This window comes from Ursus arctos, unplaced genomic scaffold, assembly GCF_023065955.2.
Source record: "Ursus arctos isolate Adak ecotype North America unplaced genomic scaffold, UrsArc2.0 scaffold_2, whole genome shotgun sequence".
Taxonomy (NCBI): Eukaryota; Metazoa; Chordata; class Mammalia; order Carnivora; family Ursidae; genus Ursus; species Ursus arctos.
The window spans coordinates 20,110,638-20,123,491 of NW_026622874.1; the positions used below are offsets into that span (position 1 = coordinate 20,110,638).

The window sequence follows — 12,854 nt, forward strand, 5'->3', positions numbered from 1 at the left end:
TGGGAGAGGGAGAAGCAGGCTTCCCTCTGAGCAGGGAGCCCGAGGCGGGGCGCTCGATCCCAGGACCTTGGAATCATGACCTGAGCGGAAGGCAGACGCTTAATGACTGCGCCACCCAGGCGCCCCTATTTTTGTCTTGTTAATGGGATTGTAACTTTTCTGAAGAATAATACTATGTATTTACTCTTACAGTATCTGTCAAAGAATTTAACATGACGCTGAGTCCATAAGTTGTGCTCAATAAATGCGATTTACTGACCAACGGAAATGTAAAAATGAAAGCACTGTAGTGAAGTGAAGGAGTCAAAAAATATTTAACAGTTTAAACAACTATTGTTTATTTGTTTAAAATCTTCAAAAGAGGAAAATGTTTAAAACTACTCTAAAGGGAAGAAAAACATTCTCTGATATTGTGGAAATAAAGTTGATAAAAACTTCTGTAAGCTAAGATAATTTGGTTCTTTGACTTTTAAAAATATTATTCAGATAATTTTTCAACTCCCCGCCCCCCGAATATCCATTTTTAATCTAAGCAAACTTTAAAGGAATTAAGTATAGACATATCTCTTTTTTTCCCCCCTTCAATAACCCAAGCCACTTGAAGCTTCGTAACATAACACCTTTGAATCTCTTATCTGGGTGCAAGATCCAAATAACTAATGCTGGATGGCTTTGTCCAGCTCTGTTGGAAGAGACAGCTTTGAACCTTCTTATCGTAACAGCTTAACAATGAAGGTTAACGGTGTCTCTCTCATCCCCGTAACAGCATCGCAGTGAGGCAGATGGCCCAAATCAGACACATCAAGGTCAAAAGGTACATAGACCAGCCTTTCCCACTCTAGCTGAACCCAAAACATTCACTTGCTCTTTAATGATTGTGGTCGGATTTTTCCACTGAGAATGGCTACTGCTTCAAAGTTCAGAATATAAAAAGATGACTCTTAAAATGTCATAACAATCATAACAATAGTAACGACACTATATTTTATGTCTCTTTATGATGTTCCATCTTCTGCCTACCTCATGTGATTGTCTTAATAGCTCCGTAAGATACACCTGATGTTTATTAATATCCTTTTTTTTTTAATAATGAGGAAAATCGGAATCAGAGAGATAAATGACCCGCCTAAGGTATTTCAGCTTAGAAATAAGACAAGGCTTCCAAATTAGTCTAGTGCTTGTTTGACCATATCATAATGGTTTTGGGGTAAAATGGCTTATTTGGCTAGGCACAGATTCGACTAGCATACTAGTAGGATTTATCAACCTATCTGCAAACGTTCCAAGACCTCACAAAACAATAGCTATAGGAAAGCAAAAAACCAAAACCAGTCTCATCATGGCACTTACTTTTCTTATATGAATAAATTTCAATTCTCCCTATGAACTTCATTACAATCGAGACCTTGCTCCTTATTTCTGCAGAGCACGCATGGTTACTCCACATCCCTAACGTATGCCTTCTCCCTATCCAGTAACTAAATTTGCCTTTCATATATAAACCTATTGATAGCTAAGATCCAGACCCTGATTTCTCATACAGCTTTCAGACAGCACTAAATTTTGAAGATTTCCTTAAATTAAGTTGGGCCTGCCACTGTTTTATGTAAGTTGCGTACTTTCTATCATTTTTTTTAGAGAAACATATGACAGGCTCATTCTTATTTAACGGATATAGAAACAGACTAAAAGATGTCACTTGGTCAAGGAACAATGCATAGTCATTTCTTTCGCCTTAACTTCTTTAATAATGATTGTAAATTTCCCAGATTATACGGTCTGATAGAATGGGGACAATATACTGTGGTGGGGGAGGGGAGTTCATGCTCAGCACCTGGCTTACTACATTCTACATAGTCGGTAACCAGAGAAGCCAACATTCTTATAAAACAAAGGATTTTCAAGAACAAGTCTCAGCTCTGCTACTTACCTTCTGTGTGGCAATGTGCAAATCATTTAATCTTTCTGAGGTTTTGGGGTTTTTTTTTTCTTCTATGAAACAGAGCTAAAAATACCTCACTTCCTGAGTTGTAGTAAAAGTTGAATAAGATAATAAATATGGTAAGTGATTTCTGAACCATCAGCACGATGAACATTTTAGTCAATATAACTGGTAAGCATTTGAATGGACGAATTGCAGGTGTACTGCTTTTTATAAATAATTCAAAATTCTTGCCTGAGAGTAGTCAGTTGAAAAAAAATGAGACTTTGTAAAATTACAAAAGGATTCTGGATATAGATCTGTTAATTTACATGCCATTCACAATGACTTTTTTTTTTAAGCCCATGGTGTGACTGATTTCACTAAGGTCCTTTTCCTAAAATTACAGTGAACCCTACCAGCTAATAGTGAGACATGTTTCCACACTGCAGATTAGGACTGCCAAAGGCCCCCAGAGGCATGAGATCACACGTTCTGAGAGCGCCCAGCAAGAAGCAAAGCTGCAGAAGAAACAGATATTTACGTTTGAGATTTAACAAAATGAGGCATTTTGTTCACCAGCTGCCACAAGTACAGACTAGTAGTTTCTAAGTGCTGTATTAGAAAAATTACAACAGTGCTTGGAATGATAAATGTATATTGTGTTATCTAATTTAATGAAAATATAAGCAGTAAGCAAAAGAATATGCATTGCCTAGAAGCACCAGGCACACTGTTTTGCTAAAAGTCCTTGAGAAATGAGTAACTAAAGTTGAGGAGATAATAGTCATGACTTTTTTATAGTTTCTATTTCACTAATTTAAATGAAGATATATTAGTAACTACTTTCATGGAATATTCTCTACAACCAGAAAATCATCTAGCTTAATATTTCTTGTATCTTCGAATGTTTTCATGTTACAGAAAATACATGAAAACAGACAACTAAAATTGCTTAGGAACCTCCTCTAATGAAAATCATGAGAAACCGTGGCTCAAAGGTTCGTGGAAATGTTTCGAAAGAGGAAATTACATACCTGCAAACATTAGCTCTGAAACATCAGGTTTGACATGGAGACAGGTGAAGAGAGGTAAAGGACATTGACCGGAACTGACTTTTTCCTTCAAACTACTCAAGGTAGTGTTCATTCTCTGTCCACAGAAGAAATAAAGAAATGGTTTTAAATATAGAAACAAACACAGATAGAAAGCTATTTAAATTAGGACTTCCAATCAAGACACTTAAAATGTTTATACTAAAAATAAGTCTTATTTTTTCCAGAAATCTCTGGGTCCTAATAAATAACAAAAGTAAGCTCCTGGGAGGTAATTTTCTTCAATTCTAAAAACAACCACAACCCTAAAGGCTACATCTACACTGGAGCTGAAGACCAACTTGGCAGCTATGAAAATATGAAGAAAGAACTTGGGGCCCGGATTCCCTGGCACCAACTCTATCTCCCCGACTTTATCTTCCGATGAAAGGTCACACTGTAGTCATGTGTCAAATGGGCTTTTTCCATGTGACTCACTCCCTTTTCTGACTCTCTTTTAGGCAACTTCCATATTTCCCCTACCATTAAAATATTACTTGAACTCATCTCCTGATTTAAAAAGACAGCCATTGGGGCGCGGGGTGGGGGAGTGGGCAGTTGAGGGTTAAAATGTGTATTTTTCCAAAGAAGAAGAATACAAAAGTACTTCACTACTATCAAAACTATTACGCAGAATGAGTAAGCGATAACTGGCAATGTAGTGTTATGTCTGGCAGGGAGTATGTGCTCGGTACACATCAGTTGAGTCAAGGGACTTGTAGAAAATATATCATTTTGTTTTATTAAAACATTATGATAGACAAGGTCTACTTGCATTAAAAGGACTGTAGGCTGAGTCACAGCTTACATTGTGAATTAGTGTTTCTCCTATTAGCATCCCAAAGATATCGGTAAAGGTGACAGGTTGTCCAGAGCTTTTCTTCTTCCACAGAGACTCAACATATCTTTTAACTTTCTGTGGTGTGAGAAGTAAAAGGGGGTTGTGGCTGACATTTTTCATTAGCTCTTCATTAATCTCCTCTGGCCCTTTCTCTGGAAAATCAGGGTGAGAATATAGGGTTGACATGTACCTGTAAAGAAAACGAAAGATGATTAGTGAAGAGAAAGAGCATTACCTGGTAGTCTCCAAAGAAGGCAGGGACTCTGCCATAAAAAAAAAAAAAAAAAAAGGTAGAAATAGTTGGTTAACTTAATTATCTGATTGAAGATATTAATCCATTGAAGGAAAGAATGTATCGATCAGAAAGGACCTGGTTTACAATGGAGGCAAAGTCAAAAAGAGGTCTCAGAAAAACAGTGGATTTCTCATGCGGAAGCCAGAGAGGAGGCTGCCCGACCAGACTTACGGTGCCCTGTCTAGCCTCCGGGAATGGGTAATCCCTATTAGACTATCAGAGATCGATGAACACAACACGTTTGAGTCATGTAAATAAACTGACTTGTCTGGATGTAATACTAGTCAAGTAATCTGATAATTTCACTTCCCATAATGATTATCTACAGGTGGGAAATGTGCTAACTAACCTATTCCGAATGCCTAATTTCCCTGACAAATGTGGTTTTTTTGTTTCTATTGTCCATTGTAAACTGGGCAGAATCCTAAATCTTGCCAATTGTAGGTCTCAGAATTTCTGCGCATCCAAATCTGATGGTGAAATCCTGGAGAGAGAGAAGTCTTTAAGGGAAATGCTCTCTTGTGGAGATTCTTGGCCACTAGCCATGTGACCACTTCGAACGAAACTGGAAATCGGTAAATACTACCTTGGTGTTTGATATTTAGACAATAAACATTCAGTTACCACCCTCCTTCCTGTGCGCCAATATCTCCAGTATTGTAGCTCTCCATGCTGAATATGAAGCATGACTTTACGTATCTGTCTCCCTTACTAAATTATGACCTCCTGCAGGGAAAACTTGGCTTATTCATCCTCTCTAGCCTCAATGACTAGCAAATGCATGTCATGTGGAAAGCACAGTTTTTTGAACTATTGAACCGAGAGAACAAAATAATAAAAGAAATAAATACCCACCACGTCATCGTACCAAAGAGTGTATAAAATAGCACATAGTTTAATCTCCTGTTTCCTTGACATTCAGATAAAAATGCCTATTATAATGATTTATCCTTCCTTTAGGGAGAGGAAAAAACTAACCTTTAATGGGTCCCTGCCATGCTCTAGGCCTGTGCTGGTTAACCGAGCATAAGCTGTTGCCTTGAAGACTTGCAATACCTTCCAAATCTTCTAAGAGAGGATTGATGAGTTTAAACAAATGTTCAAAGTTCCCCAGTAATAACAGAACTAGAATTTAAAATGTGTCCTCTCCCCTGATAGGTTTTATTGTTTTTTTTTTAATCTTTTATCTAAGATTTCAGTTCTTAGAGACCAAACTATTTCAACTTTACATTAAATTCGAATTTTTTTTATTGGATTCAGAGTTCTTTGGAGACAAACTGAGAATAATTATAAGTCAACAAATGGAGACTGATTAGAGACCTAAAATGGAACACATGCTCTGAAAAAAAAAATTTTTTTAAATGAAAGTTCTTAAAAGATCTTTATTACATAAATTGGATTCCTAATATTTCCCCAAAACTTGTGATAAAGATAAATAAAAAAGATTTTACTCTGAACTCAAGCCTGGTATAATTACCAAATATTTATAAAAAATACAGCTTTGATTCTTTGAGAGATACAGGGTCCATCCATTCCTGTAGTTATTCCAACGTCTAGCACATGATTCATTCACATCAACAAGGACCTGACTTTCTGGACCTCATCATTCTTTTCAATAATTGCACACACTGATGGAATGTATTGGTTTACATTCAAGAACATAAAAAAATAGGAAAACAAAACATCTTTTTGAGCCTCTGAGTGGTTGGCTCTGGAACTATTCAGGATATATTCCATTCTTTTGAGAACACTAAGCAGTTCTTTACTGGTCTTACTAACAAGAATAATTTCTACCTCCATGGACCATTGGCTTGCCCTTAACTTATTAAAAATTATATTATGTCACTATACATAGTTTGGATTTTACCTTGGATTTTATTTATTTTTTATTTTTTCTTAATATTTTGTTTATTTATTTGACAGATAGAGAGAGCACAGCAGGGGGAGCAAAGGGCAGAGGGAGAGGGAGAAGCAGGCTCCCCAAGCAGGGAGCCCAATGCGGGGCTCGATCCCAGGACCCTGGGATCATGACCTGAGCCGAAGGCAGATGCTTCACTGACCGAGACATGTAGGTGCCCCTTTCCTTGGATTTTAAAAAGCTTAAACCCAACCCTGTGTTTCATGCTTCTCAGAGCTCTGGGTTATAGCATGAATTTTTAATTGAATTTCTAGTTACATATTTACTTATTTTCACTTCTATCTTTATTGAATGCAATCCAGTTTTACTTTATAATGAGATATATTAAATCCTTTCCTTAATGAAGCTGGGTAAAAATAAGGAAAAGAACCAAACACTTAATGTCAGTAGAAATCAATTTGGCTGCAAAATGATTTTTTAAAAAGGTAGGTAAGAAGGAAATAATATGACCATTCTGCTGTTGGACGTTGTCATTTCCAAATGTTCAGCAGAATAATTTAATTACTCAAAGCTCATAGACATTATTTAAGACGTCCCTTCTCATCTATATTTAGCTGGTCTTTAAATGAACCAACTTATGATTGTAATAAGTACCTCTGCCCCATGAACTGCCTCCAGCAAGATCCGAAGACCCTTGTCTTCTCTTCCCTTCTTCCCAATGTTGACCATTGGCTTTAGATCGAGCAAATCCTCCCTCTGGGGTTGGAGGATTGCTCAAAGCTAGGACTTGTGCCACAGCTTCAGAGGTAGATTTTTTCCAGTGGTCAAAATATATATGGATGTCAGCCCAATTCTCTCTTTTTGTTCCATGTAGAATGGTTGCAGGCCATTTCTGCCCTCTGAAGGTTGAAGTAAACCTCACTCACTTGGGGGAATCTCTCTCTCCCGTTTTTCCTCTCTCATTCTTTCCCTATCGTGAAGCAATTGGCTTGAGGATACAAGTCAGAGACCTAGAATACCTCAACCACTGGCACCGGGATAATGTTCTCCACTTGTTCAGCATTTATGACACCATATTCCTTAGAATTCGCGAGTTTGACTTGGACAGACCGTTCGTGATGTCATTGTGGTGACATCTAAAACCTGAGTTTTTGCTTTGGTGAAGTGAAGGATGGAGTGATAGGTAATGGCCAGTTTTCTTTAAGTAGCTTCAGCTATTACTAGTTTCTGCGGACGTGCAAGCTATCGCTCCATAGCTTGCAACTCCATAGTTAAGCTTTATTTCACTCCAATTTGCAACTCCATTGTTAGCCTTAATTTTCATCTCTTTACCAATGCATTACTCTTAATTATGCCAATCAAGTTTCAAACTAAGTGTCTTAGACATAGCAGGGCCTCTATAAATAGTTAATGAATGAATGAAAGGATCCTCAGCTTATTTCTCTATAAATCTGAAAATATCTGCCTCTAATTTTTCAACATATTTATACAATCGGACACATTATTCTCTCTATATGAATGCATTTAGGCTAAGTGTGAAATTTTAACAGCTAAATCATGTCAAAAGTCCACAAGGAGGGGTGCCTGGATGGCTCAGATGGTTGAACAACTGTCCCACTCATGGTTTTGGTTCAGGTCATGAGCTCAGGACCATGAGACTGAGGCCCTTGTGGGCTCCATGCTTAGTTTGGAGTCTGCTTCTCCCTCTCCGTCCCCATCTTCCCCCAACCCCCTCCCATGCGTGCAAGTGCTCACATGCGTGGGCACGTGGGCTCTCTCTCAAATACATACATAAATAAATAAATAAATAAATAAATAAATAAATAAATAAAATCTTTAAAAAAAAATTCCACAAGGAATTATCAGTGCAATCCCTTCTTCCAAACACATAGGCCATGTTTTAAAATATCAGTGCCTGGCCTCCAAGGACTTGCCAAATCAGCATCTTCACGGATAGATATACAATTTCTATGCTTAAAAAAGTGTCAAAAGCAAGTCTCAAAAGCAACGAAAATTTGGAGTAACTTGAAAAGACCCTGACCCTTGTGAAGTGAATAGCCTAAAACTCTAAAGAAATCTCTAGATTCATTTCCCCCTCAAAACACAGTTACTTAGGCAAATCTTCCTTCGTTTAGTCATTAAATATGTTGTAAGTTGGAGAGACCCACTAGCGAACAAGACAAGCACAGTCCCCTGCCCCAAACAACATATTTTTTCTAACTTACATCTTGATCTTTTAGTCTATCACTTCTTATGTGGCAACGTCTCCTAAAATTGTTTCGTTTTTCAGCATGGCAGGAATTCTTCAGACTGTGGAACTGAAAGTCCTCTTTCTTGAATTCCATTTTAGTCAGTTTAATGAATTGAGCCCCGTTGTTATAGATGTAGAGCTGCTCTCATTTCTCTTTAGATGGTACTGCCATACAAACATGGCAGTCAAGAGCCCATAACCCCTCAGGATTCTACATGAAGCTGTGGTGGGGAAGAGAGCTGTGCTGACTGGTTGGCTAATACTTACACGCAATGAATAACAAGTATCATCCAAAAATAATTTCAGAAATAATCACACTAAAGGTAGTGACAGTTACAAGGGAAGCCTTTGTCCTACATAAAATTCTCTTTTGTGATCACAGAAAACTTTTTGGGAGGTCCAGGGCTTCTCCAAATATTTCCGTATTACCTCATTTGTGCCAAGTAATGGTCATGTGTCAGCAGAATATAAAAACTTACACAACACAAGAGTGTAATTTGTTTATCCAAGTCTTTCCGAATTCCTTCCTTTGAACTTTCTTACCTTCTCACCTATACTTTTCAAGAGAAAACGCACATGAATCATCCTGACCAACTTTTCTTCTGTCTCAGGAAGTATCTCTTCTCTCCACGATGAACAGCTTTCACTGGTGCTTTTTATCTTGTCCTGTCCTGTCTTGGTCTGAATCTTTTTCTATCCATGAACCATCTATTTCTTTATCTTCCATCTATCTTTCTACAGTTTTCTTTACCTCAGACTTCTACACAAATGTCCAAGTTTCTTAAATTCTGAAAACAAAACCAAACCAAGATGCTTCCCTGAGTCCTATATTCCCTTTCTTGAAAGAACAAACAGATGCTAGTAGGTTTACCTACCCACCTTTCTCCCTTTCATCTTCTAGTCACTTCTTATTTGCAATTTCATGATCAAAAGTGCTCTTTATTTACTTCAGTGATTCTTGCTAAAACCACTAAAGATTTCCAAATCCAGTTCTAAGCTAAGCTGTTCACAGACATTTTGTTCTATTAAAAGACCCACTACTTCTTGAAATACTCTCCACCCTTGACCTCTGGGTCATCTTTTACTTGATTCTCCTCTCCGACAGCTACTTTGTATTGTCCAGTAGGGATGTCTTTCCTTTTTTGGTCCATTAACTTTTGGGATGTTCTAGAGTTCCATGAACTAAATTACTGGTGGTAATAACTGAAGCGGTAGAAGTTGGTGAAATTGCCAAGGGGGCAGTGCGTGATGTAACAGAGCAAAAGGGAGGCCCTGGAGGAAAGCTCACGTTAAGGAGCAAAGCAATGAAAATAGAAAAGACAGTATGGAGGACAGAGCAATCAGAGAGGATGAAATAAAAACCAAAAGGCAGAGGAGGAGGGATTTGAAAGAGGGACAGTTACAGGTGAAATGTCTCAACTCCCAACCTCATCCTCCTGGACTCCACCAAAGAATCAAGGAGGAAAAGAACTTCAAAAGACACCATTCTATTTGGAAATTAGGTGGTTCTGAGTGAAAATCAATTGTAAGGATTTTAGGAGTGAATGGCCTTGAAGGAAATGGAATAAGTAAGAGAAGGTTAATCTTGAGGGAATTAGACAATGAAAGAGCAGAAGTTTATGTACATATAAATGTGTGGCCTGTGATATTTAAATAATTAGCCTGTAACATTTAAAATTCTCTGACTTGCATTTTGCAGGACTTGTTTTTGGAACCCTGACAGGAGAATATAAGATGCTGCCCCAAACCCATAACCAAAGCAATGACTGCAGCTCTAATTAAGCCTAAACACACACTATTATACCCTCAAATCAGCCCCCGAATTCACACCTGCTCTGTCTTTATTAGATGACTTTAAAAAGTAAGCTTCTTACAAAGTATTAGTCAGTGATGGACCACAGGAATCTAACAAATAGTGAATTCAGAGCAAGAAAACCACTCGAAGAGTAATAACAAAATGCTTGAGTAGCCAAATTAATCTAAGGGTCCAAGTTTTTCCATCATATTACTCATTCAACAGGCAGGTGCCTGCTCTTTCCTTCAAGGGAAAGAATAATGATGGGCTACACCCTTCTTTCAAAAGAGATAAATCATTTTGAGGGTATGTACAAAGAAGGTGGTAACCATCATCCCAAGTTTTTGTTTCTTAAAGAATCTGATTCCAAACAGTTAAGAAACTATAGATTCTTTATATGTGAATCTCTATGTAGAACACGTGGCTGTCCAAGAGAAGGTTATGGTTTAGTTCCAAGAATCCTAGACGAGGGGATCAAAAGCCCGACTTCACGTGCTGGTTCTGCTAGTGATCTTGGACAAATCCCTTGGCTTCTGAGTCATAGTTTCTTTAGTTGAAAAATGAAAAAACTCAGATCTGTCTCACAGGATGAGAAGGTACAGAAATCTTCAAATGCTAGACATCTATAATACAGTATTATGATAGATGAACTTTACTATGGCTGACTGATTAAAAAGACTTGTAAGTCAAAGTCAGACATTTTGTAATAAGGTGACACTCATGGTTGAGAGACATCTGAGGAAGAGCTAATATTTGATTATCAGTGTGCTTCTGTGGGTTAGGCAAACTAAAAAGTACATAGTAGATTCTCTGAACGTGTTTCACAAATGTTTGTGAAAAGGCAAATCTACAGTGGACAAATATTTTATGTACGAAGTTTTACGTCTCTATCCAATTTAGCTATGCTTAAATGCATAAAAAGGATTAATTTCATAATTAGATGAGAATCAGTGAGACTTATTCCATCTCTGCGTTCGAAAAGTTGTTTTTCTTCTTCTACATACTAAGGTATCTTGCATTTCATTCTATTTGCCCTAGAGAAGAAAATGAATACCTAGTGAATCATGTAGACTTAGACACGATTGCTGAAAGATTACAAATCAGCAAATTATAGGAAGATTAAATTAATTATGGGTGGAGCATGTTATTTCACCTCTGTGATATTTATATAGGATTTCAATTGATCTATTTTTTAATTTTAGGTTTAACTACATTTTAAGTTACAGATAGGCTTAGCGGGAGTAAATTTGACAAGAGTATCATTAAGAATGAATTTGCCTTAAAAAACATTTTTAAAGGGGCGCCTGGGTGGCGCAGTCCTTAAGTGTCTGCCTTTGGCTCAGGGCATGATCCCAGCGATCCGGGATCAAGCCCCACATCAGGCTCCTCCGTTGGGAGCCTGCTTCTTCCTCTCCCACTCCCCCTGCTTGTGTTCTCTCTCTCGCTGGCTGTCTGTCTCTGTCAAACAAATAAATAAAATCTTAAAAAAACATTTTTTTTAAGAAGCAAATTATTGTATCAAGCTGAAACACTTCAGTAATTTGAAGTTAAGGTTCAATTTTTTTTCCAGATTATATAAAGAATTCTTTAAAAAAAAATTTTTTTTTATTATGCTATGTTAGTCCCCAAGGTTCAATTTTCTAAATCCTCCTTGCTTTTCTAAGGTTCCAGGTAGATAAATGCTAAATCTTTAGCATGATATAACTAAGGTTTACAGTGTGGACTAACCATGTGGAGCCAGAAAGCCCAGCAATGTAGGTAGCACAATCTAAAATTCCCGCTTCATACAGCGCCTTGATCACACCTGAGAATCCGACCATGGCTCGGAACCCTCCACCGGAGCCCAGGATGGCCACCACAGGCACCTGGAGTGAGAAACACAGAGATCATTTGTAATGTCATAAAATATATTCCCCTCTTAGTTTTCATGTTATCTGTTCCACATTTGGTAATAAAGAATTGTAAGTTCACTCCTACCTTGATGATATCTAATTTTTTTTAAATGTTTCATATAAGAAAATTAAGAATTAATGTCTATTAGAAAGCAGATGTTACTAAAATACCAGCTAACTCTACTTAGAAATAAAAACAACCATAACTCTGTATTTGCTTGACCCTTTGCAGGGTTTGGCTTACTTCTGGGTGCACTTTTTCGGGGGGATTCACTCAAAAATCTTGTAAAGTGAGCAAAAATGTCTTTGCTCATTTTGTAGACATAAGTTCTAAAATGCTGATATTACTTGTGAAAGATCTATGTGCTGGTAGTCTGGAGTTAGGTAAGCACCGTGCCTTCCTGGCCCAGAATTCTTACTGCTCCTTTATGCTGACTCATTTCAAAATGTACACTATTATTCAAACGATTAAAAGAGATAAGATCTCCAAAATCTATTTATTCTTTAATCTATTACATAAATTTGACTGAGTGATCTCTATCTTTCAGGCATCACAGATAGATCCGGGGAATATAGTTTATTTAAGTGAGGCAGAAATGTAATAATAATTATGACAATATGGGCACTTGGTGGCTCAGTTGATTAAGTGTCTGCCTTCAGCTCAGGTCATAATCCCAGAGTCCTGGGATCAAGTCCTAGGTCGGGTTCCCTGCTCAGTGTGGAGTCTGCTTCTCCCTCTCCCGTTATCCCTCTTTCTCTCTCAAATAAATAAAATCTTAAAAAAATAATAATCACGACAATAATAAAAATAGGGATAGATGACATTTGTTGAGCTCTTACTACCTGGTAGGAAATGTTCTTAGCACTTCACAGAAATTGTCTCATTTATTTACTTAATTTTATTTTT

The 12,854-nt window shown here is 37.4% G+C and overlaps 1 protein-coding gene across 5 annotated transcripts in view; it reads right to left on the reverse strand.

The window, feature by feature from the left end:
- Window positions 1-12,854, reverse strand: part of PLA2G4A (phospholipase A2 group IVA) — a 152,051-nt gene that overhangs the window by 42,808 nt on the left and 96,389 nt on the right. For all 5 annotated transcript variants that reach the window (XM_026509247.4, XM_057315152.1, XM_026509244.4 and 2 more), the window contains 3 exons: window positions 11,784-11,920; window positions 3,824-4,046; window positions 2,959-3,073 (listed from right to left, as the gene is read on the reverse strand). In XM_026509247.4, the coding sequence (XP_026365032.2) occupies window positions 2,959-3,073; window positions 3,824-4,046; window positions 11,784-11,920 (475 nt within the window). The remainder of the gene's footprint in view (window positions 1-2,958; window positions 3,074-3,823; window positions 4,047-11,783; window positions 11,921-12,854) is intronic.